The sequence below is a fragment of the Prionailurus bengalensis genome, chromosome B3 (genome assembly GCF_016509475.1).
Source record: "Prionailurus bengalensis isolate Pbe53 chromosome B3, Fcat_Pben_1.1_paternal_pri, whole genome shotgun sequence".
Taxonomy (NCBI): Eukaryota; Metazoa; Chordata; class Mammalia; order Carnivora; family Felidae; genus Prionailurus; species Prionailurus bengalensis.
Window position 1 is genome coordinate 142917679 of NC_057355.1, and position 15345 is coordinate 142933023.

Consider the following 15345-nt stretch of genomic DNA (forward strand, 5'->3'; position numbering starts at 1 on the left):
GGCGCACCGCAGGGGTAGTTGGAATCCTCGGGTCACCGGGCACGGTCGCCAGCGCCCTAAGCCACCCCTGTGGATGTCGGGGGCGCCCCGCGAGGGGAGGGGCTCTGCGCTCCAGGTGCCCGCCTAGCATCCCGCCCCGCCCATAGCTCCGCTCCACCCTCAAGGCTCCGCCCCTCGCTGTTCGCCCTCCGTTCTAACCCCGCCCCCCGCGCCTCGTCCTTCCCCTGAAGCCCCGTCCCCTACAGCCCAGTCCCCCGAAGCCCCGCCCCGCCCCTCGCTCTTCGTCCTTCCGAAGAAGCCCCGCCCCCTCTCAGCTCCGCCCCGCCCCTTGCAGTTCCGCCCCGCCTCTCCGAGCCCCTCGTTTAGCGCTCCCGGAGGCGCGGGCGGTGGGGCCCCGCGCCTTTTGTGTCGGGCTCGGGCCGCCGCGCGCGCGCGCGCGCGCGCGCTCTCCCCCTCGGCGGCCGGGGGCGGAGGGACGCACCGCGCGCGCACTCTCCGCGGCCGGCGGAGGGACGCCCCCTCAGTCTCGGCTCGCGGCGCAGCTCGGCCGCGCGCGCCGCCCCCCTCGCCTACCCCTCCGCGGACCCCGAGCCGCCCGCGCCCGCCGGGGCCGGCGCCCCGAGTCTCGGCGGGGCGCGCGCACGCCCCCTCCCCTCCTCGGCCCGCCCTGCCCCCGGCGGCGCGCGCACACGCCGGCCCGGGCACGCGCCCGCCAAGATGGCAGGGGCCGGGGCCCAGCTGTCAGGCGCCGCCGCCGCAGCCCGTCCCCGCAGCTAGCGGCCCGGACGCCCGCCCCGAGAAGATGCGCCCCCGCTGCCCCCCGCAGCCCAGCGAGACGCGGAGCCGCCGCGCCCGGGGCCGGCTCCCCCGCTAACGCCCCGCGCCCCGCGCCGCGCCCCCCGGCCCCGCGCGCCCGCCCTGGCAGCGACAATGAGGTGAGTCGGGCGGGGCGGCGCGGCGGGGAGAGGACCCGGCGGGCGGCGGCGGGGCAGCCTCGGGAGCGGCGTGGGGGCGTCGAGGACGGCGGGCGGGGCGGGGGCGGCGTGCGGAGGGGGCGAGGGGCACCTGCGGGGCCAGGGGGGCGGGCGCTCGGCCTCCTCTCCCGGGCGGGCCCCCTGGGCGCCCCCTCCCCATCCCCGGCCGCGCTCCTGGGCGGGGCGGTCGTGTCCTTCACCCACCCCCCTCCCTTGGCCCCTGTCCCTGTCTTCTCCCGGAAAGTGCAGGACCCCAAACCACCCCTCCCTGATGTACCACCCAGCCAGGGCTGTGCTGGGTGTCAGGCCGAGAACTGGAACGCTGCCGGCGCCCACGAGCCCGGAATTCCTTCTCCCGAGGTAACCCAGCCCCGACTTGTAGGGGTCATCACTTCCTTGCCGTTTTTTTCTGTGTAATTTTACCTTCAGAGCACAGATCGTATACCACCTCTGGTGTCTGTAGTTTCATCTTGCTTGTTTCGTGAACTTGACGTAAACGAAACAATACAGTACACGTTCTTTTGTGTCTGGCTTCCTTCGCTCAAGTTGGTGAGATTCGCCCATCTTTTGCTGACCTGTGGATTTCTGTTGCGTGACTGTACCACAGTTTATCCATTGCACTGTTGGGAGACGTTTCGATTATTTCTACCTTTTGGCTATTACGAATCCTCGTGTATGTTTCCCGGTGCACTCATTTCTGTTGGGTGTATGCCTGGCAGTGGAATTTTTAGGTCAAGAAACACGCAGCTCTTCAAATTTAATAAATACCGAGTTTCCACAGGGTTTGACCAATATACAGTCGTACCAGCAAGTGTATGGGAGTTCTTGAGCTCCACATCCTTGCTTGCCAGCACTGGGTATTGTCGGTCTTAAACTTTAGCCATCCTGGTGGGTCTGAAGTGGTATCCTGTTGTGGTTTTAAATCGTAGTTTCCTGCGAGCTGATGAGGGTGAACATCTTTTCATGTTTATTTGGAATCCTTTTTTACGATGGGCCTGTTCAGATGTTTTGCCCAGTTTTCTTTGGGGCTTACATGTCTTTTCTCCCCTAATTTGTAATTCTTTTCCAAAGTCAAGAAGATAGTTTCTTACAACATCTTGCAGAAATCTTAGGATTTTGCGTTTCAGATTAAGATCTACAGGCCGCTTGGAATTTGTTTTTGTGTAACTTTGTGCGTGTGTGTGTGTGTGTGTGTGTGTGTGTGTGTATAACTTGTGGAATTGATTTGCTTCTGGAAAAGGGACTAATTTCATTTTAATAGCACCGTTTATTCAGCACTGATTATCAGAAAAGGCATCCTTTCCCCATAGCTCTTCAGTGGCTTCTTTGTCACCTTCCAGTCTTCCATTTGGGGCCATTCTTCACCTGAAAAATACTCTTTAGTATCCTTTAATGTAGGTCTGGGGTGACAGATTCTTACAGTGTGTGTTTGCAAATGTTATTATTTACCTGCATTAAAAAAAAAAAAAAAGCCAGCTTGATTGAGATACAATTCACACACCATAAAATGTGCTCATTTAAAATATACAGTTCAGGGGCACCTGGGTGGCTTAGTCATTTAATCATCTGATTCTTGATTTTGTCTCAGGTCATGATCGCACAGTTCGTGAGATTGACCCCAAGTCGCGCTCTGCATTCGTGCCTAGCCTGCTTGGGATTCTCTTTCATGCGCACGCTCTCTCTCTCTCTCTCTCTCTCTCTCTCTCAAAATAAATAAATAAACTTAAAAAAAAAAAAAAGTATACAGTTCAGGAGTTTTTGGTTTTTTCACAGAGTTCCGCAACTATTACCACAATTTAATTTTATTTATTTTTTAATGTTTATTTTTGAGAGTGTGGGAGAGGGGCGAGGGGGGGAGGGACAGAGAGAGAGAGAGGGACAGAAGAGCCAAAGTGGGCTCTGTACCAACAGTAGTTAGCCCGATGCGGGGCTCGAACACACGAACCAAGAGATCTTGACCTGAGCCAAAGCCAGAGGCTCAATCAGCTGAGTCACCCGTGCACCCTGGCCACAATCCAATTTTAGAACATTTTCCTCCATCGCGAAGGGTCTTCTCAGTACTTACAGAATTCTTGGTTTGCCATTGTTTCCTTTTAGCATTTCAAATCTATTTCATTATTTCTGACTTGGATTGTTTCTGTTGTGAAGCCACATGTCAGTCTGTCATTCCTTTGAAAGTAGTCTTTTTCTCTGGATACTTTTAAAATGTTCTCTTTGTCTTTGGTTTCTCATTGCTGTCCCTGGTATGATTTTTTTTAAATTATAATAGGGGTGCTTAGGGCTTCTTGAACCTGTGGCCCAGCATCTTTCTTTAGTTTTGGAAGCTGTCAGCCATTAGTACTTCAAATATTGCTTCTGCCCCATTCTGTCTCACTTTTCTTTCTGGAACTGTAGTTAATACATGTTAGATCATTCACTGGATATTCTGCCTCTTAATCTTAATTCTGTATTTCCTTTCTGACGGTCTGTCCTTCATTCTGGATATCTCCTCACTTATCTTTTTTCTTCTGTAAATGATCTATTAAACCTATCAATTGAGGTTTTGTTTTTGTTTTGTTTTGTTTTTTTTACACCCAATATGGGGCCAAACTCATGACCCTGAGATCAAGAGTCACATGCTCTACTGACCTAGCCAGGTGGGTACCCCTCAGTTGAGTTTTTCATTTCAGTTCTGTATTTTTTGATTGTTTAATTTGCATTTGCTTTGCTTTTTATAGTTTACCATTATCTGCCAAAATTATCGATCTTGTCTTTTGGATATGGTGTGCATAATTATCTTAAAGCTTGTCTGATTATGGCACTATATGTGAGTCATTTCCAATGTCTGTTTTCTCTTGGTTTTCATTCATTCTGTCTTATCTCCTTATGTGCCTAGTTTTTGTTGTTTTCTTTTTTTAATTTTGTGCTGGATATCGAATTTGCATAATTGTTTGTAAAAATAATTTGAGATCTAAGATGACATTTTCCTCTGCCAGAGATTAATTCACATTTGCTTTTGTCAGGCAAATGGGGCGCTTAGGATCTGGAGTCACTTCAGTGCCATATCAGGGATTGAGCTGTTTCTTTTTTATTTTTTTTATTGTTTATTATTTTTGAGAGAGAGAGAGAGACAGACACACAGACACTGGGAGCAAGCAGGGAAGGGGCGGAGAGAGAGGGAGACACAGAAACGGAAGCAGGCTCCAGGCTCTGAGCTGTCAGCACAGAGCCCGACGCGGGGCTTGAACCCATGAACCATGAGATCATGACCTGAGCTGAAGTCTGACGCTCAACGCACTGAGCCACCCACGCGCCCCCTAACATTCCCTTTAGAATTGGCAAACACCCCTAGAGAAAAGTAGCCCTAAATACTGAGCTCGCTTCCCTGAGTCTCTGATGTGTCTTCTTCCCTCAGGCCTCCAAGCAGATATTTAGTGTATTTTTTCTCTGTGTTTCTGGTTCTCTTTAGCTGGAGATTGTTCTTGGTCCCCGGTTACTGGCAGTAAAAGCCCCTCATGCATGCACGTTGGGGGTAGTTTGAGTCAGTATTCAGTTCTGCAGGAAATTTAAGCTATAGCAGGCTCCAGAAGCTGGAGAGAATAACAGCTATTTTCTTATAGCTGTCAACTATGTTAGATTGTCATGGTTTCTGAAATGCTCTTAGAATCAAGATAATCTTAAGAATATATTTTTATTTCCTTTGAATATATAATTAATTGAAAAAATTGTAGTTAAGTTCAGATCATTACTATGATGCAAAGGATTTTGGAAGCAGATGCTTTCTTCTCTTTTGTCCATGTTTCTTCCTTTCTCCTGTTTTGATTTCCTTGTTTATTTGGTAAAAATTACCCTTTATCTGCTCCTCTTGAATAGAACATTTAATCTTTTGATCAACAATAGCATACTAGCCTTCTCTGACCCTGTTCTTTTGGATCAACTGTAAAAAGGCACGGCTATAGGAATGGAAGTTTGTAAGTGGCTTTTCCAAAATGAGGCATTCGGTTATTCTTTTTCTTTAAGTTGTCTGGTTTTTACACAGATTTTTTTAAATGCTGTTGACAGTTGGGGCACCTAGGTGGCTCAGTCGGTTGAGCGTCTGACTTCAGCTCAGGTCAAGATCTCGCGGTCTGTGAGTTCGAGCCCTGCATCGGGCCCTGTGTGGACAGCTCAGAGCCCAGAGCCTGCTTTGGATTCCGCGTCTTCCTCTCTCTCTGCCCCTCCCCTGCTCATGCTCTGTCTCTCTCTCTGTCAAAAATAAACATTAAAAAAAATTTTTTTTAATGCTGCTGACAGTTTACCATGGTTCTCTGTCACCGGCTGTTTATAGTTAAGCACTGATTTACGTATGTTGACATGTACCTCAAGGATGTGGCTTTTGCAGAAGGCCTAAATGAGGTCTGTTCCTTACCTTCCTTGTCAACTCAGATAAATGATTGGGATAGTTATAAACAACCTGGTTCATCCATGAAAAACACTTTGCTTTTTGTTCAATCCTGAGTTTTTTTTCAGTGGGCATAACACATGATTTTTCTTGCTAGATAACCTCACGGGAGTGTAGAGATGTGATTTGTTCATAAAGGTCTGCAAGGTAGTCTCCAAACCATCCCTTTTAAGAAGTGTCTAGGGGCACCTGGGTGGCTTAGTCGGTTAAGCGTCTGACTCTTGATTTCAGCTCAGGTCGTGATCTCACTGCCTGCAGGGTTCAAGCCCCGCTTCAGGCTCTGCGCTGACGGCATGGAGCCTGCTTGGGATTCTCTCTCTCCCTCTCTCTGCCCACCCCCTCAAAGTAAATAAAACACATTTAAAAAATCTTTTTAAAAAAGTGTCTAAGGCATAGGGCTGGATTCTCATGAATAAACTGAACATTTGAGGCACATATTTTTCACATATTTTAGGGGAAAAGTCCTGTTGAATCAAATTCCTTGGATAATTAAGGCTGTACCTGAGTGATTTTTTTAAGTTTTATTTTATAGGGTATTGCCTGAATTCTCCCCTTTTCCTAACAGACCTTATGTATTTTCATGTCTTAATTCAGAGTCAGCTTTTGAGGGCTTAATGTTGCCTGGTGTTGGATTATATGGGTAAGTGGGTGAAAAGAACCAGATCTTCCCTCCCAATAGTCCCTGTCCCTAAATGATTTCTAGACATTTACTAGATTCATTCTGTATCCTTTTCTACTTACAACCAACCAACCAACCCCCCCCAACAGACTACTGTATTTCTCTTTATATACTTTAGTCATTTATCTGTTGAGTCATTTATCTGAATGTTTTCCGTCTGCCTTTTATTTTTATACATATATATATGTGTGTATATATATATATGTATACATATATATACACACACATATAAGATTAAGATTTTTATGTCAATAAGTCATTTTCTTCATGGCTTTTCTGTCATTTCTTATATTAAAAAAATCATTCTTCTAGAAGTTTGATAAGTATTTAAGTTGTTTTTCTGTTTTATATGTAAAATCTAAAAAAAGTCATCCTTCAAATTGTCTGGAATATGGGGTGAAGATCAAGATTACATTTTTTTCAAAATCACTGATTATATACTTGACTCTATCAGTAGATACATGGCAGAGATATCAGGAATGTTTTCTAAGTGGATGGCGGTACCGACATCTGGATCTCAACATTGTCTTCGGGGGTGTCTGTTGCAGCCAGTAACTCCTGAAGGAGGACCACCCACGGTCCCAACAGGGCCAGCCTTGTGTACGTAAGGCATGGCCGGTCTGGCATCCTGCGGGTCTGGTTTTGTACCAAGGAACCACCTCATCTGGGCCAAGGGCACTTGATCAATCTTGGAGTTATACGGAGTACAGTGCGGTTATAGGGCACAGTGCAAGATACACAGGCACGAACAGAGTCCTTATTAATCACTGTTGGCCTGCACTAGCTCACCCATTGGGGTCCAAGTACATTTCTGAATGCAGTGCTGCAGAAGGGGGGCAGGAGAGCATTTCTCCAAGTCATTGCAAGTCATGTCAGGGAGACCAGCTATATGTGGGGGTATTTTCTGTGTATTTTCCTAGGATCTCCTCTGTTGCTCTGTTTGCCAGTTTTTAGGCCAGTGCCACTAACTTACTGACGTTGTAGATGGTTTTGTTTTTATTTTGAGTTGTACTTTTCATGGAAGTTTTAATGTCAATAATTTGTCAAAGAATACACAGCAGTTTGGAAACCTGTTTCAGAAAATACTCATTCAAGCCGGCCATATTCCAGTGTTCTTTGTGTGAGACATGTATGGAAGTGGTTCTGATAGCTTTCACTAGTGATTTCCCAAGCTGATGACGTCACCATGAATCCCAGTGGCTTTTATTTTATTTTCTGTTACTCTATTTTCTTTCATTGTAAATTCAAGTTAACGTACAGTGTAATATTCGTTTCAAGTGCACAGTTGAGTGATTCAGCACTTCCATACAATGCCTGGTGCTCATCACAAGTGTGCTCCTTAATCCCCATCACCTGTTTATCCCCTCTTCCCCACACTCCTCCCCTTTGGTAACCACCAATGTGCTATCTCTAGTTAAGAGTCTGTTTCTTGGGGAGTGCCTGGGTGGCTCCATAGGTTAGGCGTCCCGATTTCGGCTGAGGTCACGATCTCGAGGTTCGTGAGTTCGAGCCCCACATGGGGCTCTGTGCTGACAGCTCGGAGCCTGGAGCCTGCTTCAGATTCTGTGTCTCCCTCTCTCTCTGCCCCTCCCCTGCTTACGCGCTGACTCTCTGTCTCCCTCTCTCTCTCAAAACTAAGTAAACACTAAAAAAAGAAAAGAATCTGTTTCTTGGTTTGCCTCTCTCTCTTTTCCCCTTTGTTTTATTTCTCACATTCTACATCTGAGTGAAATCATATGGGATTTGTCTTCCTCTGACTTATTTCACTTAGCATAACATCCTCTAGCTCCATCCATGTTGTTGCAAGTGCCAGGATTCCATTCCTTTTTATGGCTGAGTAATACTCCATTTAATATATGTACGGTATCTTTATCCATTCATCAGTCAGTGGACATTTGGGCTGTTTCCATAATTTGGCTGTTGTAGATAGTGCTGCTCTAAACATCGGGGTGCATGTATCCCTTTGAATTAGTGTTTTTGTATTCTTTGGATAAATACCTAGTAGTGCAATTGCTAGGTTGTAGGGTAGTTCTATTTTTAACTTTTTGAGGAACCTCCATACTGTTTTCCAGAGTGGCTGCACCAGTTTGCATTCCCACCAACAGTGCACGAGAGTTCCCCTTTCTCTGCGTCCTCACCAACGCTCGTTTCTCGTGTTGTTGATTTTAGCCATTCTGACAGGTGTGAGGTGATAACTCACTGTAGTTTTGATTTGTGTTTCTCTGATGATGTGTGATGTTGAGCATCTTTTCACGTGTCTGTTGGCCATCTGTATGTCTTCTTTGGAAAAGTGTCTTTTCGGGTCTACTGCCTGTTTTTTGTTATTTTTTTTTAATGTTTATTTATTTTTGAGAGAGAGGGATAGAGCTCAAGTGGGGAGGGGCAGAGAGAGAGGGAGACGCAGAATCCAAAGCAGGCTCCAGGCTCCAGCTGTCAGCACAGAGCCTGACGTGGGGCTTGAACCCACGAACCATGAGATCATGACCTGAGACAGATGTTTAACTGACTGAGCCACTCAGGTGTCCCTGCCTGTTTTTTAGTTGGATTATTTGTTTTTTGGGTGTTGAGTTTTTTAAGTTATTTATATATTTTGGGTATGAACTCTTTATCAGATATGTCACCTGCAAATCTCTTCTTCCATTCTGTAGGTTCCCTTTAATTTTGTTGATTATTTCCGTTGCTGTGCATAAACTTTTCATTTTGATGAAGTCCCAATAGTTTATTTTTGCTTTTGTCTCCCTTGCCTCCAGTGATGATTCTAGTAAGAAGTTGCTACAGCCGAGGTCAAAGAGGTTACTGCCTGTGTTCTCCTCTATTTTGATGGTTTCCTGCCTCCCATTTAGGTCTTTAATCCATTTTGAGTTTACTTTTGTGTACAGTGTAAGAAAGTGGTCCAGGTTCATTGTTCTGCATGTTGCTGTCCAGTTTTCCCAGCATCATTTGTTGAAGAAACTGTCTTCTTCCCCGTTGGATATTCTTTCCTGCTTTGTTGAAGATTAATTGACCGTATAGTTGTGGGTTGACAATGATTTTTAATATGAGCGACATCATCCTTTTGTTAAAGTACTGTCATTTTGAATTTTGCTGGTTTGGTAGTTTTGTTTCTGTCTAGTTTCATCAACATCATAGATTTAACCTTAGATTTGTAATTGTACATAAATAAGCTGCGGGAAAATAAACCAGTTTCCCTTTAAAGGGAATCCATATACCACCCAAATTTGAATTTTGTAGTAGATTATAAGCTTGACGATGACTCTGAGTTGTTAAGTGACTGTCATAAGTGCTATAGTGACATGCGAATGGAGAGTTCCTCCCCCTGACATTGGTGTGGGGATGGGAAGGTCCCCTGAGCAAACAATTCTAAGTACAGGTTTTCTCTTTCCTACCCCAAAAGAAGATCCTCATAGAAACAATTTCTAGTGGAAATTTTCTCTTTCTTTTTGAAAAAATAACTTCTTCCTGATTTAAACGGTACATATTACATGTGGAAAATTTGAAAACATAGGAAAGTAGAGAGGACAGACAGACAGTACAAACCAGCATTGATTCTACTGTCCAGGGAAGAAAACCACATTAAACGTGGGCCGTAGTTCCTTTATGTGTTTAAGAGAACATTTTCACAAAATTGATATTGTACTGTGTATTTATTTTGGATAGTTTACATTTAACATGTATGAGTTACCCCCTCGTTAAATATTCTTTGAAAATATTTTAAAAACCTGAATAATATCATATGGTATGCCATAATTTATTTATTAGTACCCAATTTGGGGACAGTTAGCTTGATTTTAGGATTTCATCATTGTAAACAACACAATGGTAAATGTCTGCACAAAATTCTTGGGGTACACCTTTGGTTATTTCCTTAAGATAAATTAGTAAAATGGCATTATTTACTGGCATCAGAGGGTATACACATTTTTAAGGCTATTGATACACATCAGAATGTTAATTTTAAAAAAGAGAAAAGAGGGGCGCCTGGGTGGCTCAGTCGGTTAAGCGGCCGACTTCGGCTCAGGTCATGATTTCATAGTCCGTGAGTTCGAGCCCCACGTCAGGCTCTGTGCTGACAGCTCAGAGCCTGGAGCCTGTTTCAGATTCTGTGTCTCCCTCTCTCTGTCTCAAAAATAAATAAACGTTAAAAAAATTTTTTTTTTTTTTTTTTTGGGACAGAGAGAGACAGAGCATGAACGGGGGAGGGGCAGAGAGAGAGGGAGACACAGAATCGGAAACAGGCTCCAGGCTCCGAGCCATCAGCCCAGAGCCTGACGCGGGGCTCGAACTCACGGAGCGCGAGATCGTGACCTGGCTGAAGTCGGACGCCCAACCGACTGCGCCACCCAGGCGCCCCAAAAAAAATTTTTTTAAAAAAAGAGAAAAGAAAGAGATAAAGCTAATGAAAGGAAGTTTAATCCTGTCCTCCTTAGCTCGGAGATTCCCTCCAAAAAGCCTAGAAAAACAATCAGAAGTAAATGGTGTGGTTCCATGGGCTGACCAGTTGGGGGAGCCCTGTTCCTGAGTCCTCTAATAGCTGCTGGGTCTAAAGGTGGACTGTGTCTTTGTCTTCGAGGCTGTGTGAAAGACCTCTCAGTTTGGGGTTAATATCAGAATATGAATAAACTCTCTTAAAAACTGTTGTGATACGCCACATTTTGCCCCCTGTATTCCAAGCACCCTGGGTTTATAGAGTCAGATCTGTTTCTGCCCCAGAGCCACTCCTTAACCTGACTGAGCAAATTCCTTAACCCTCGTAAGCCTCAATTTTTCTCCCATATATAATGAGAATAATTCCACTTCCTGCAGAGGGTTTTGTGAAGACCAAATGAAAACGCAGAAGTTCTTAGCCTATGGCGTTCAACAAACGTTAGTTATCTACCTCCCCACTGCAATTTGTTATGTCTACAAGAAGAGAAACCCTGAAACCATCTGGAACAATTCTGATTTCAAATATTCTGTCCTTTGTCAATCACTGTCCAACTCATCTACCATCAGCGGTCATTTTTTGGTTCAGAAGCCACAGTTGCTATTGATGCTTCAACTTCTCTAAAAGTTATAAATGATACAGAAGAGAACCGTTAAAATAAAGACAATAAGGAGGCAGGTTGTTTGGGGGAAGAAGAGGTCACCGTACCAGAAAACTCATATTAAGAAATAGTTACTACAGTTGAGCACGTTTAGCTGTGAGATTCCCAGAAGCCGTGGCAGAAAGGGCAGCACGAGCCGATGCGTGCCTGTCGTGCTGGGGTAGCACCGCCACGCCTTTGTAGAGCTCTAAAGACGTTTTCTGGGGATCTTAGAGACAGTGGACAGCTTACCTTACGAGTGTGCTTTTGGAAGCCTCTTACACACCTCCTCCAGTCCTTTCTCCCTTGTGATAGCTTGACCTGGGGCCCTTCTGTAAAAGCTTCTGGAACCTGTAAACAGTCTCTGGCTTCTGCCCTCCACTGGGCTCTCTTTGTGCAGCTGTGTCTGTTGCTCTGCTCTTTTTTCCTCTGTTCTCTCTCAAAGGATGCTAAATCAGAAAAGATCTGACAGACTAACTCCCCAGTGGACCAAAGTCTACTTCCTTTTCCCTTTCATCTTGCTAACTTCCAAGCCTTCAGATCCTAGTTTATTTTTTTAAAGTTTATTTATTTATTTTGAGAGAGAGAGAGAGAGAGAGAGAGAGGGCACACTTGTGTGTGGGAGGGGCAGAGAGAGGGAGAGACACAATTCCAAGGAGGCTCCATGCTGTCAGCACAGAGCCCCATGTGGGGCTTGAACTCATGAATTGTGAGATCATGACTTGAGCCGTGATCAGGAGTCAGATGCTTTACTGACTGAGCCATCCAGGTGCCCCCAAATCTTAGTTTAAACACCACTTCCTCCAGGAGTGAATCCTTGACCCCTCCCCTGGCCAAGGGCCCTTTCTTGCTATTTGCCTCTGTGGCATCCCATATTTCCTTTTCCATAACTCTTTCTATTTTTAATTACTTACATTTTTTTCTCTTATGTTTCATAAAGGATTATGCTTATTTTGATCTCGGTTGGATCCCTGGAGCCTAGCACTGTGCCTGGCACTTGGTAAATGCTTGATAAATATTGATGTGGCCATCAAGACCTTAAACGGATAGGAAAATCATGACATTCATTCTAGCTTGCCCTGAGTCCTTCCAAGAACAACATTCTAGGCAGCCACCCCCAAACCGTAGAAGCTGGCATCCAAATGAGAGCTGTTTTGTTATGTGAATAATGAATTAGTGCATTGCTGGGGTGACAGTGCGTTAGTCTGTTGTTTCCATACTGCTGCAGTGGGACGTATTTATCTGTTGATGTGTGGAAGGATTTTTTGTCCCGTTATTTCTTTGTAAGGACATTATGGACTGTAACTCTTAGTGTTCTGGATGTTTCTCAATCTTTGCCGTGCCTGGGAAACGCTTGTGTGTGTTCTTCCAAAATGCAGATCCCATTGCCAGAGATGGAGGGATGGTTTCTCAAAATCTTTTTTTTTCTTTCTATTAATGGACTTGATATTTTAGAACAAGTTCAGATTTACAGAAAAACTGAGCAGATAATACAGAGAGTTCCCATATGCCCTACACACATATATACAATTTCTCCCTCTGTTATTAACATCTTACATTTTGGGGACATTTGTTAAACTCAATGAGTGAATATTGATATTCTTATTAGCCAGAGTCCACTCGTCAAGTTTCCTTGTTTTTACCTTGTGTCCTTTTTCTGTTCCAGGGTCCCATCCAGGACACCACATTACATTTTGTTGTAGTACCTGCTTTAACTCCTCTTGGCTGTGATAGTTTTCTAGACCTTCCTTATTTTTGATGACCTTGACTATTTTGAGGAATATTGGTTAGGATTGTAGGATGGCCCCTCTGATGGAATTTGTCTCATGTTTTTCTCGCGATTAGAATGAGTGGGGTTGTCAGCTCTGGGGAGGAAGGTGACAGAGATACGGTGCCCTTTTCATCACTTCATATAGAGGGTACCTACTAGCAACATGATTTATGACTGTTGATGTTGACCTTGGCCACCTGGCTGATGTAGTGGTTGTCGGGTAGCATCCTTGTAAAGTTCCTCTCTTGGTCCCTTTTTTAAGAAAGTTACTATTCACGGCCCGCAATTAAGGAGTAGAGAGTTCCGCTGCTTCTCCTGATGTGTGCTTTTTAAATATTAATAATTAAGTATTTTTATACACATTAGAAAAACAGTGCATCCCATCCGTGGTATCCTAACCGGGTTCCCCCGAAAGCTGCGTCTGAGGCAAAGGCCGTGTGAGAGGAGCTTTGGAGGGAGTGTCCCCTCTGGGGACCGGAAGAAGGACAGGGCAGTGCAGTGGAAGGAGGAAGAGCCAGGACGGGCATTCGGTCCTGATGAGGCCATTGCTCTAGGCCGCCCAGGACTCATACTTGTGGGGAGAAAGGGAGCAGCGCATACCCAGCAGCTGCCGTCCTCCTTTGACAGAGGATTGCCCCGGGGGCCTTCGTCGCCCTGCACCTGGAGGTGTTCCCCTGGAGGGCCCCTGTGGCAGCCGCTGGAGCAGGGACCCGGAGGCAGGTCGGTGGTGGCGGGAATCAGAAACAGGTGAAGCAGGAGTGGAAGTGGTCCGGAAGACGTGCCCCCTGCACGGGGTTTTGTGACTATTATTACTACATAGGAGGTAAATCAATTTCACTGTTTTAATCTCCTCGTTCATTGCTTCTTGATTTTCAGTCATTGCTGGCAAGCTTCCTATACTTCCAGGTTGACTTTGCCTGTGTTTTTCTAGTACTTGTATAATTTCTTTTCTTTTTGTTGTGCCCAGATGTTTTAACCTCCGACCCATTTGTGGTGCCGTATACGGTTTGAGGGATGGATCCAATTTTATCCGTTTCTGTCTGGTTTTTCAGTTATCCCAGTGCCACTTATTAAAAGTTCTGTTTTCTCCCACTGTTTTGAGATGCCTCCAGTTGTTTTTGAGATGCCGTCTTTTGTCGTATTTAACTAATCTGACCTATTTCTCAATTTTCTGTTACATTTCATTGGTCTATGTGTATTCATGTGCCAATATTTTTAATTCAGGAGACTTTATTTTATTTACTTATTTTTGAGAGACAGAGAGAGAGCACAAGTGGGGGAGGGACAGAGAGACTGACTCACAGAATCTGAAGCAGGCTCCAGGCTCTGGGCTGTCAGCACAGAGCCCAACATGGGGCTCGAACTCACAAGCTGTGAGATCATGACCTGAGCCAAAGTCAGATGCTTAACCGACTGAGCCACACAGGAGTCCCTAGTTAAAGAGGCTTTATAATGGGTGTTAATATTTAGTAGGGCTAGTACTCTCATGTTGTTCTATTGAGTTGATTTTAAGGTTTTTGTTTTTTTTTTTCTTGAGAGAGAGTGCCCACCCAAGCAAGTGGGGGAGGGGCAGAGAGAGAGAATCCCAAGCAGGCTCCATGCTATGAGCATGGAGCCCAGTGTGGGGCTTGAACCCACAAAACATGAGATCATGACCTGAGCTGAAACCAAGGGTCAGACCCTTAACTCAGGTGCCCCTCATGCGTTGGTTTTAAAGAAAAAGATTATGTAATAGCACTCATATTAAATAGACATGACAAAATTCACGAGTGACCAGAGTTTGGGAAATAGTACTTTAACCCCAAGGAACAAATCTGGAATGGCATGGTTCAGGCATCTGTGTGCCCCTTGGGGAGAATTCTCATTTATCACATGATGCATGTGGCTTTTGAATATGAATCCAAGAGATAATGAGTGAGGCTAGAGGTCCCTTACAGGCAATATGACTTTTCCGAGTAGGATTGTTAGCATGTTAAGGAAACCCCTACCCTTAGTCATCCGCCCCCCAAATTACTGATGAAACCACAAGCTGTTTTGGAGGATTTTGACCTGTTAAAAATACTCATTTGTAAAACTATAGAAAGAGATCCTCTAAGTCTCAGGGTTTTTAACTCTCACTGGGTATCAGAAATACTTGAAAAGACCCTCTTCCCTACCTCTCCTCCAGTGCCGGGGCCCTACCTCAGAGATTCTGTCAATCTGGAGTAAGGTGGTTGTGTTGTTTTATCGTTAAAACAATAAATTAGATTTTTATTATTATTAAATGTGCACCCATAGTTGAGAAGTAGTGACCTAGTCCTAAGGTCAGGAGCAAGGCTGGGGTTTTTTTTGGCATTGTAGCGGACCTAGCAGTGGGCCCAAAACATAGTAAGTAAATGATATGTGAGTCCCTCCTTTCTCAGATGAGAAAACAGACCCCAGAGGTCACTTGCCTGGGG

At 45.3% G+C, this 15345-nt stretch overlaps 1 protein-coding gene across 1 annotated transcript in view; it reads left to right on the forward strand.

Annotated features, from left to right (window-relative positions):
* Positions 1-672: 672 nt before the first annotated feature.
* The window catches only part of EVL (Enah/Vasp-like), a 152687-nt gene continuing 138014 nt past the window's right edge, over positions 673-15345 (forward strand). The window contains 2 exon segments of the mRNA XM_043557010.1: positions 673-860; positions 863-935. Coding sequence (XP_043412945.1) covers positions 803-860; positions 863-935 — 131 coding nt within the window. The 5' untranslated portion in view covers positions 673-802.